At 31.1% G+C, this 12,086-nt stretch overlaps 1 protein-coding gene across 1 annotated transcript in view; it reads right to left on the bottom strand.

Moving 5' to 3' along the window:
- Window positions 1-6,466, bottom strand: part of LOC105626034 (ATP-binding cassette sub-family G member 1) — a 26,856-nt gene extending 20,390 nt beyond the window's left edge. Inside the window, exon 1 of the mRNA XM_012207347.1 lies at window positions 6,280-6,466. Coding sequence (XP_012062737.1) covers window positions 6,280-6,466 — 187 coding nt within the window. The remainder of the gene's footprint in view (window positions 1-6,279) is intronic.
- Window positions 6,467-12,086: the final 5,620 nt, after the last annotated feature.

The raw sequence follows: 12,086 nt of genomic DNA, 5'->3' as shown, positions 1-12,086 counted from the left end.
AGAGAGAGAGAGAGAGAGACGATAAAGTCTCAAATTCTCATGCCCGGTTAACTATCTTTGTGAGGTCATGCTAAACTTTCTTCATTTTATTTTGCAATCACGCGGATACAAGCAATAAGACTTTACATCTTATTGAGAAGTAAAATCTTATAGCCTAATTTCGTAATATATTGTATAGCGTAACATCAACTGCGACGAAAGTTCTGTTTGAATACTCATACTGCTTCGATAATTTTAACACAAAGTTTAAACAAGACAATACAAAATAATTTAAAGAAATCGGCATATAAAATTATAAATAATTCTCCTTGCAATTTCTCTACATGTCACTCTGAAGAGAAAAATTATGTAAATATTTTCTCCAAATGAAACATTGAACGTTTCATTCACATAATAATTTTATGATAGAAAAATAAAAAGTATCTAAGATCTCTGTTGAATGTGAAAATATGAGTTTATTCACCAGGCGTTCATGAACTCATCTGCTCTTAATTCATCGCTATTCTGCAATGTTAATAAACATTTTAACAACTGCAAGGAAAATGATAATTGCGAGCAAGTATATTAGGAGTGTTGAATGCTCAATAAGTCATTGTATCACGTTTTGTTATGTGGACACCGACTTGGTGCAACAAAAAAAGATAAAAGTAAAAGATAATTACGAGTAAGTATATATTCGATAAGAGATGTTCAACGCTCGATAAGTCATTGTGTCACGTTTTGTTATGTGAACATCGTCTTGGTGCAATAAAAAAAAGATAAAAATTTGAAACAAAAAAAGATAAAAGTTTGACATAGGAATTTCTGCAAGGAGAAAGATCGTAAGAGATCATGATAAAGAGAATATTGTAAAAGAAAGTAAAACATGAAGAGTAAAAGTCAGTAATAGGATACATAGTTATTGTTCCATGAAGCAAGTTTCTTTCATATTTTTTGCATAACGTCAAAATGTGTCGTTCAGCACGCGAACGATCTAGGTCTATTGTTATACTCAAACTGTATTTTGCTCTCTAAATCGGAGAAAAACACACACAGTGATCGTTACATTTCTTTAAAGGCGTTATAAGAATTTGAGAAATGTAGATAATGTAGATAATTCGTATTAGAATAGAGAAAATTCTCTTTTTTTTTTTATTTAAGCAAGTAGCAATTCATCAGCGATATGTCGTGATTTAAAAGGTCGAACTTATTAAATTGGATAAGTTTACCTTGTCGACAATCTTTTTCATATCAGTAACGTATGGTTATATTCCCGTTGTGCATATTTTTACAATAAGACAAATAAGCTTCTCAATACACTGTTTAAAAAAGATAGCAAATTTCATGTACATTTAACGGAAGAAAATTTGAAGCAAGTATAACATTCAAAACATTTAATGTTATCATTAAAAATAAAGTTGCAAGTAACTTAAATTTAATGTTCACATGTGCATTAAATTTCATACAAATCCACATAAAATTCTATGGAAAGTACACTAAATTTCATATACATATACACAAATATTTCAATTATAAGAACATTAAATTTAATGTCATTAAATTAAATTAACTTGTGTAAAAAAATACGTTAAATTTCATAACATTTTTAAAAGTATTTTTAGAAATGTTTTCTTTACATATAAATAAAGTTTGTTATGAACAAATTAAAAATAACGAATGATTTAACTAAAAACTAAATTATAGTAATTACTTAAATATAATAAACATGTAAACACTAAATTTCATAAAATTTCATGACATTATATTAAATTTAATGTACATGTATACAAATATACTTTTTAGTTATAAGTACATTAAATTTAATGTAATGTCATGAAATTTTTAACAGTGTACATAAAATGTTAATGAAATTCAAGAACATTTTTCTAACAGTGTATAGGTGAACTTGAAATATCTTCTTAATGGCAGTCTTCATTAGGTAAATTTTCGAAGAGACATCTTAAAAGAGAAAATCATCAAAGTACATGCATCCACAAGTGCATACCTATAATTACGTGTTCCAAGATAAGAATTATTGAACATAATGAAATATCACTCTGTATCTTTATCTAGCTATGACAATTATTATTGTTTGTAATACGTGTTTCCTCAGTCTCGAACAAACAATGATTTTCTATAATGTTGTACATTAAACGAATGATATTTCTTGCTCGTCCGTGCCAAATTACGAAAGCATCCGAACAATTGAAATATCCGCCAAGCGTAATGTCTATCACCGGAAAAGGAAAAAAATAAAAAAAATATGACGTGCCATCGTCCGCTGCTTAATCGACACTCATCTTCGACAGGAAGATGAGTATTATTACTGAGGTGTCTCCGCAAGATAGCATTACTAGAATAATGTAATAGTATTATGTCTTGAATTATGTAATCTTTATTATAGGTTCTAAATAGCGTTCTGAAGGCCGTTGGATTTTCAGTTCCCGCGCCGAGACATGATATCCCTAATGGCGCATTGCAAAAAATATTTTGATTTTCACGATCGATGACACGATGCATGATTGATCGATACCGCGTATCTTCGTGATTTGTTTCAAACATTTATTTAATGATAATTCCTTGTTTAATTATCAAAGAGCAAATGATTGATATTCAAATCCAAAGTCTCTCTGATACTTTTAGAATGAATTACTTTCGAGAATATCCAAAGAAACGATGATTCGCGGATAATATCAGTGAAATGGAATTTTATCATTTCAAATAAAGCGATTTGCTTCGCGTACGCGATAAGACGGAACAAAGGCTCTCCAATGATATTTACCACTCGATATTATTGTATTATTGTACGTTTATCTATCTATACTATATACATCAATTCAAGCAGGCGTTTCGAGTAAATTAAAGAGAAACGTATCCCATTTCTTGAAAAAAATCATCCATTTCTTAAAACTTTTTCTAAAAATAATCTTAGATGCACTCGAGATGCACGCGTATGATTAAATTGAGATTTGTATGTTTCTTTGGGTTCGAAAATTATAGGTATTCCGACGTAATTGATGTACATCGGAAACCTCTGAAGTATCATGCTGCATCGGCCTTCCTGCAAAATTGCGATCACTAACCCTACTCGTAAGAAACGAGTACGTCGAATTATTCCTTTTATGATGGATTCTTCATTGGGAACTCGGAGAAACACATGCACGTTACTCATATTACTTACTACGAATCAAAATGTTGCGCTCATACGAATAAAAAAAAAAAATAAGTAAAGACAATTTTGATTCTATCATAACGAAAATGTCAATAAATAGCATTGAAAACGATTCTAATCCCCGATCGATACTTTTTTTAATATCGTAAAGACTGATTCGTTGCGGAAGTATTTTCATGCGAGCTATAAGAGGCAAATGCGTCATGTTTTCAGCCTATAAATAATCGAAATATACAACGTAATCTATGATACGTATGTATACCTAACACACATAAAATATGTAACGAAACGTCGCGTGTTAAATATAGTCTGATCGATACAAAGGGTCGCAATACAATTAGAGTAAATGGGTTGTGCGTAGGTATATATTTGGTATGACTTCCTATAACACATAAATAAGTATAGTAACATTTAGATTATCGATTTGGAGCATAGATACAACATTGATACTCTACACAACAGGTGGTATTGTTTAGCTTGCGTGAATTGCATAGCGTCAATATATAGTGAGTCAGATGGTCTACTAGACGTTTATGTTTAATTTAAAGTATGAAGTGAAGCTATTCACAAGTCTCTTTCGCTTTGGTGCGTCGCATTCCAGCGTTATCTCTCTCATATGCTGTATCACGATGATAAGAGATACCCGGGACTGTACTCGGGGAATACGTAGAATTCGCGTCCATTGCCACGCCGTTGCGTCGTGTTGCTTTTCTTTGAACATGCATTTCTTTGACGTGTTTGGCACGCAAGCGGTGCACTTTCACTCGACGGTCAATGTCATCGGAAACCAGTTTGTAATCATACGAACAGCGCCGACTGGTTCCTGTATACGAGAAGATGGAGAAAAAAAAAGAAAATCCTATATTCTTTTGATGAGTGTAAATGATTCGAAAAACATTCGCTCGAGTGTTTTCGAACAATAGTTATCTACTATCGCATCAGATATTCACGTGATACATTATTTAAGAAACTATGTAATATCGGATAATTGGTCGATGCTAGAAAGATAGTTACGCGATAGGTACATCATTTTCACGAAGTAAGTTAAACAATACCTTTGTTGTTGATAATAGAGAGGCACGTTGTTGCTTGTAAAAAGCATTTTTAAATCGACATTATATTCTGCTTTCCCATAACTCGGAAACAAATTAAACACATCTAATCTAGTTATAAAAATCGATTTACATGTAAAAATAAATCTCAGTCTGCAGAGAAATGAGAAAACTAAAATCAATTCAAACTGAAAAGAAAGAAAGAAAAAAAGAGAGTGAATAGTTAGTTCAATTTCTAATAGACATATCTAATAGAATTTCTAACAGATAATAAAATAAAATAATTGTAAAAAAAGTCGGATTATATATCATACTTCCTAATTTTGGAAACTTTCACTCCAAAAAGACTGAAAATTGAGTCACTCTTGAAAGTGTGGCAGATTTTCATTCTTTAGGAGTGAGATTTTATTCTTTTGGAGCAAGATTTCAGTGAATTTCACTCCAAAAGAGTAAACTACTACTCCAAAAACAGTAAAAATCAGTCACTCTTGATTAAGAGTGAAAAGTTTCTTCACTTTTTTTAAGACTGACTCAATTTTTACTCCAAAAGATTTAGAGAATAAATAAAAGTATGATTCATATGAAGATTGGTTGTCGCTCACTATTAGCAACATTCGAGTTACTGTAGAGATAAAGCTTCGATATATAACGTTTCTAATTCTAATGGCAAATTATTATACACGAACATTCAACGATGCTTTAAAATATTCACTGAAAATTCCTTGCATACAGTATTCTATCATCTAATTTCATTGACGTATTAAATATACGTATGGATGCTTCTGTATTCTTCGAAAATAACTTGTAACTAGTTGCATAGATATTTATTAACTTGTATTATAATCTGGATGAAAGTTAACGTAATAAAGTGTATTATATTATGAAAATTTTATGATACATAATTAAGCAAATTATTTTACGCGAAAATAAATAATATGTAATGATAATTTGTAATATTTACGAGTGTTCCTCAATGCTCGATACAGGAAGCTATCCAATTGTCATTAGTTTAAATATGTTTACTAAACAATTATGGTAATTATATAGCGAGAACTTGGACGAATGCGAAATTTCTAGAAAGACCGTAGTCCGTGCTGAAGTCAAATAATGTAACATTTGGAATGCAGTTCAAGGACGTAGTACATTCACATACTGTGTAATTTACAAAATAATCTTTTCTGCGGTTTCACGACTTTTTCTTGTGTGACACTATTCTATAATATCGTATTCTATAATAATGTACTATCATATCCAATTAATCGGCTAGATATTAAATGTTACGTTACGCTCTGAATGTTAGCTTTTCTTTCCGTTTCTATCAGCTAAGTTTTATCGTGGATTTTTAAAAATCTCATTGACTTACTCAATCGAATATTATCCAATTAATTCTAACATAAAGTCAGCCACGCGTTGGGGATTGGATTACGAAAATCTCAGATCGATTTAGATAAAGAATATTCGTTAAACTGCAACGATTATGGAATATAAAGAAAAATTGATTCTTCGTTCTACACACGTGAATAAAATATTATTAGAAGCTATAATTATATACAAGTAACTGTATGAATATATTATGTTTAATTTATTCATGCCGGAAGAATCAATAAAGAATGAAGTCATCTTGATTCTTTAAATATTCGTAAAAAATACGTGATAATTCGCAGAAACACTGTGTGTGTCGCTTATTAAAAAATGATATAACAATTTACAATGCAAAAATCTGAATTTCGAAGTTCAGCAGATTTTATTAAAAACAAATATCCTAACAACAAAAATAAACACTCCTTGCTTTGCAAAACCGCAAAACACATGAACGTATGAAATGTGCTATATGCGTAGTATTATGAAAAGATGTCACAATAACCCGAGTAATAACATAATAAAAAAAGCGGAGAAATTTCCTTTTTTTCGACATTCAATTCTTTCATAACATTTCGCTATATTAATCCACTTGCCTCAATCAAAAGTTAAAACACGTCAGTTTTAATTACGAACAACTCGTAGGACAATATTCGATTGTGAAATAATTTTTTCGATTAAGATATTGATAATAAATAGAGGTAGAAATGTACTCACTATTTTTGCGGCCTTCTCGGACCTTATACGTAAGATCGGTGAATGCCAGGTCGACCGGTGGTCTTTTCGGCAAATGCGTAATCGTCTTTGGTTGCATGATTTGTAGCCGCACCGCCGAGTTCTTTCTAGGTTGCAACAAAATTCCATTGGAATCCTCCGCCGTTGAACAATTTCCCTCATGCTTCATCTTTTAACGAGATATTCCGTCCTTTTCTTCTAAATGCTGATCGCCGATCCTTCGATCAACCGCGCGCGTTTTTCCTTCGCAATGTTTCGAGATCGATGAATCACCTTTCGCGAAGGTAACATGCGAAAAAATTCCGTAATCGTCGATTTTTCACAACCTGCAATATCGCCCACATGATGCAATGCACTTCGCAAGACATGTTAAATATAGCGTTTGATTTTTGGGAGGGGGAGAAAGAGAAAATTATATCCGTACTACGAGTTATGTTTCCGTAGCATATTCAATAGCAAATCTACTCGCTGACTTTGTGGAATCAGTTACGTGGAATTATTTAAAATTTACTCAAGTTTGCAAATGTTTTTTCTATTACCATTGAATCGCACTTCTTTCAATTCAGCGAAAACATTAAATATATTCTCTGCTTTATAATAATTATGTAAGTCTCTTTTCAGCAAAAAATTGCGCTTCTATCGAATCAGCTATTGAAGTTTTTTACATCCCATTTTATCATGATTTAATATCATTCACAAAAAGGAAAGATGCAAAAAAGCGTTAAAAGAAAAAATCGTAAATATTGAGAATAAATGTTACATTTGTACAGAACATCGAAAGAATAATTTTTTGCTAAAGTATTTTGTTGAATATTAAAATAATTACATAAAAATCTCGAACATGATGAACAATAAGTCTTATCTCATTCTAACAAGAAATCCTATATCTTAGTGATAAACCTTCTTAAATTACGAGGGACAGTCTGAAATTTTAACTCTTCGTCCCAAATTTTGTCCCAAAGTAAGGACACGATTATAAATTGTTCCTCTTTTAAGTGTAAAAATAAAAAATGTAAAGTAACAAGTAATGTAATAAGTGTGAAATATAATTTTCAACTAATATGTGAAAATATTTTTTATTTAAAATGATTTTTTATTTAAAATCCTAGATATTATTCATAAAATATATTCAGAAATAAAATACAATTAAAAAAAATATAATGTGATCTCGTAACACGAGATATAATCTTTGTTGTGTTCTTCTCATGTGATGTTATACATTAAGTGTTAGTTATTTACATACAAACATAATAATATAACATGTTGTTTATGCGTTTCGTTACGTTAACAATTATTTAAAAAATGTTTATTAAAATTTAATTATGACAATTAATGAATTTTTTTTTAATATTTCTCTTTGCCTTCTTAATCACCTTATTCTGCATATTATGTATTTTGATACTCAACAAAATTATTTTCAGATCTATATTTAATAAATTAAATTTTTAGATACTTTAGCAAAACCGTCATCCATGCATAAATATTAATTTATTTTTTGCATAAATTTTTTTCATAACATTATCATTGCATAAACATTTTTCATATATAATCCTTCAGTATACACGACGATTTTCCGGGATTAATTTTCATCACTCTAACAAATATACAAAAATTATTAAGTGATTCTTGCGTATATTTTAATAGCCGCCTTGCGTATATTTTAATCACTAATAATAAAAGTGATTTCCAATTTCTTATATTCACTTTAACATGATTTCAAAGTTGAATTCAAACATGATTTCTTTTGTTTTCCGGAAGAAATTCGGAATGTGCGACCGAGCGTATGGCGATACTTTTTTATTTCAAATTAATTCTTTCAATGATGAATGAATTGCTTCGTTGATTGATTTCCTCGCTGATTTCAGAGATAAATTTCAGAGATAAATAGCCCCTCATTAACATCTTTCAGAAAGTATTTGTAAGATTGTGTATTTAAATAAATTGTATATAAATGTTATAATTAACTTGATATCTAGTTTTTCGAAGAAGAGAAACGTGCGAGACACAATGATCCAATCATGTATACTAAGGATTAAAAATGATTATGTAAACATTAACATTAACATTAACCTCTCATCGTAGTATAATACGAGAAACAAAACATAAATAATTAATTATACGGTTTTTGCCGTTTATTCTAATCGATTATCATTTCATTCATCTGATAAAATAGATCACTGCACAGATCTCACACACACATTTACGCAAAAACCAGCATTACCTATAATTTCCTAACATTAACATATAATATCGATTAGGCGATTAGCATATAAAGATCACATGGAATAAAAATATATATAAAGCAGAAGGAAAAACAAGATATAAAATTATCTTATAAATTAATATTTTATATATCAAGTATATGAACAATTTCTGATCGATTGTCATCATTATAACAGACTTTTTTACAATTTTTACGATTATTATTTTATCTGCATATTTTACAAAATTTTTATGTAACTATTTTCCATGTTTTAAAATTAATTCAATAAGAAACACTTGAGCCGCCGTATTGTGTTGCAATAATAAAACTCGCAGCAATAAAAATCACCAAGTTTTTTCCAGGAAATACACAAATAGACTTTTATGGAAATATTAAAAAAATAATCTCTCTCTTTCTTACGAAGGTTCTACTCCAGCAAATCTGACAGCGAAAATCAGAGAACCGAAACCGCCTCTTTCAGAGATATTGTCTACGTTCAGCAGAGAAAATTATCGTTAGTTAGCGATAATTGATAATGATTGAGTCTTTTGAGTTTTTTCGCTAAATCTAAATGTAGGAATCAATCGTATTAAAGAATCACTAAGCTCTAACTGATTAGTTTTCTCTTCTGAACACAGCCATTCTTTTTGTGGAAAAGAGCGAGGAATAGAATAATTTTGATGCATTGATTCTTACATTGCCCAACTTCGCGATGTTTCCTTTTGCCGTCGTTGAAGAAATCTCTCCGCGAATATCGAAATTAGCCTTAAGATGCAACGAAGCGCATCTCCGGAGTTGGCGCAGAGCGATCGCGAGTACGAGTGTGAATGAGACGATCAAGAATGACAGACACAACACACTCGATCCGTACGATTGCACGTGTCGTGGCGCACTCCCGAACATACGCGATGCACCACGGTTTTAGACGTATCCCACCGGATACGCTCCGATAACAAAGACTCGCGGCAGGAAGCGGTGCGGTGGGGAAACGATGAGAGACGAACGAGCGGTGCTTTACACCTTGCGATGCATCCACCGCCCGCGACGACTTGAACTGAACTGAGCTAAAAAGCCGTGCAAGTTGCCGTTGACTGACGTCCCTTTTGTCTCGCCCCTCTGGCCGTCCTACCCTTTTTTCATTCCGTACAACTAAGGAAGAAGGCATTTACGGTTGAACATGAGAACAACGCTATCGACAGATCAAAGTCTACGTAGATGCGATGACTAATATAATGTTAGCAATATCCGCGCCGAGGGAAGTCAGTCATCCTTTTTGATTTTATCATCACCTTTTTATTATTTATTGTACGATAGAAAATTAGAAAGTTGTAGGTGGATATGATGTCTAATAACTGTTGAAAATTGTATTCTCACAATGCATTTTAACAAAGCATTCTCACAATCAGATTGAGAATTGCAATATTGTCTATGTTACATGGCATTGAAACAAATTTGTGTGAAATATAAAGTGGCGTCTACAATGAGATTTTGTCTCGGTTCACAACTTTGCTTTAAGAAGCCTTAAATCATAAGTCGAAAAAGATTATAAGCGAATTGAGCAAACCTCTTTTCTTATGGCCTAAAAGCATAAGTTCTGTGGTCGATATATCGTCACTTACAGCTTATGGCTTAAGATCTCTTAAGGCCGATTTTTCATTAGCCTGGATCTACAATAGATAATTTATGCCCGTATTCATAATCAGGCCTTATATTTAAGGTTTTCTTAAATTTATCTTTAGATACTGTACGAATTATTTCATTGACTGCTGAGCATCTAAAGATAAATTTAAGGAAGCCTTAAGTATAAGATTTGACTATGAATACGGACATTAAGTTTTAAGCTGTAAGAAATTGACCAATTATAGTCGAATGCGAGAAGAATAGTCAACTGTCGTCCATTTCTTACTCTCTAAATCTGAATCAGTGGATAGTCACTAATTACCCAGTGGCATACGAATTAAAAAAAGAACGAATGTTTGAGCATTATATAACTAAACTACTGATATTTGCACGTTAATTTCAATCTTCCAATACCATGTTCATTGAATTTAAGCACTAAAAATAGATTAGATGACACAATAAAGATTAGTTAGATTAGGGATCTCACATTTAATTCACTGATTACCATGGCACTGATATTATCCACTGATTCAGGTTTAGAGAATATGGCTTAAGGTTTACAAATTTATTGTAGATCCGGACTTACCTAATTAACTTGTTAAGCTTAACCTGATGTTTTATCCAATCACTAGACTTCATTTGTGATGATGTTATACATGAAGTCTATTGGGTGAAACATCAGGTGAAGCTTAATTATAGAATTACAAGTTACTAGATACTAAATTAGATAGTTAACTAGATAATAAAAAACTGGGCCTTAAAGCTAGATTGTGGACCGAAACTTTAAGACGTAAAACTTAGCTTTACGCACTACGCCGTAATAAATTAACTGATGACATAGTCGAATGTTCTCACATTCGATTGTGATTTCTCGATTTCTTAGAATTTAAAGTCTTAAGTTTTACGTCTTAAAATTTCATTGTAGACGCCGCTTATAATGAAGACGCTTATAAAGAAGAAATTAAATGTAACAATTTTTAATGTATTTAATCTCTTGCCGTACACACTTTTAGAATTAGTATGTACAATACAATATGCTCTTAACAGAATGTAAATAAATCGTGTTCTGAATTACTAATGCGAGTACTCACTTAAATGATTCCTAAGCAGAGATACGTTTGTCCACAGTGACGGTTCACAATAGAAGAGACAAAGGAAACGAAAGTCTCTTAAATGATATATATAGACATAAATAGATGGCGGAATGTAAATTGAAGCATTCCAAAAACATAAACATTAGTCAAGAATATCCTATTTAATTGATGTACGCAACATAGAAAATATTATAGAAAAATCAAGTTGTCCTCGAAAATATTAAAAAAAAAAAATTAATTAATGTGTTACGCATTATTGTTCGATAATAACGCCAGTGGTGATTAACCTCGATTTCATTACAGTCAGCCATTAATCAGTATTAATTGATAATGCATCACGCGCGCGAATCACTACTTTTGAAACAACGGTATCTATATATACCTGTATATACTTGTGTCGATGCTTTGTAAGTGGACTTATCATCGGAAACAATTATTTTCGATAAAAGACGATGTGATATTACAAACCATATCAATGCTAATAAAAAGTTGGAAAAAAAATTATTTTAATTCGAATGAAGTCTACATCGCTATGTAAACTTCAGACTTTCTTGGGATTCTAATGGATAATTCATCAAAGATAATATATCGTGTAATTACAATATGACAAAATAATAAAGACAAAACAATATATATATAAAGTAAAAAATATATATAATAAATATAATATATATAATAAATATATATTAGGTGTACAACTTTGCTTCCGCCGTTTTCCTATAGATGGTTTTAGCGGTAAGTGGTGGTCGAAATAAATAGATCATAGACGTCATACAATAAACTTGGGCATCTATCAACATAATCCCATAGAAACATTAGTCGATTTGTGTCTGTATCATAAAGTTATTCTCGATTGAAAATGTCAGTTTACT

Source organism: Atta cephalotes, assembly GCF_000143395.1.
Source record: "Atta cephalotes unplaced genomic scaffold scaffold00004, whole genome shotgun sequence".
NCBI classification, from domain to species: Eukaryota; Metazoa; Arthropoda; class Insecta; order Hymenoptera; family Formicidae; genus Atta; species Atta cephalotes.
Note: the sequence above shows the minus strand (reverse complement) of the source record. Positions and strands in the feature narration are given on the sequence as shown.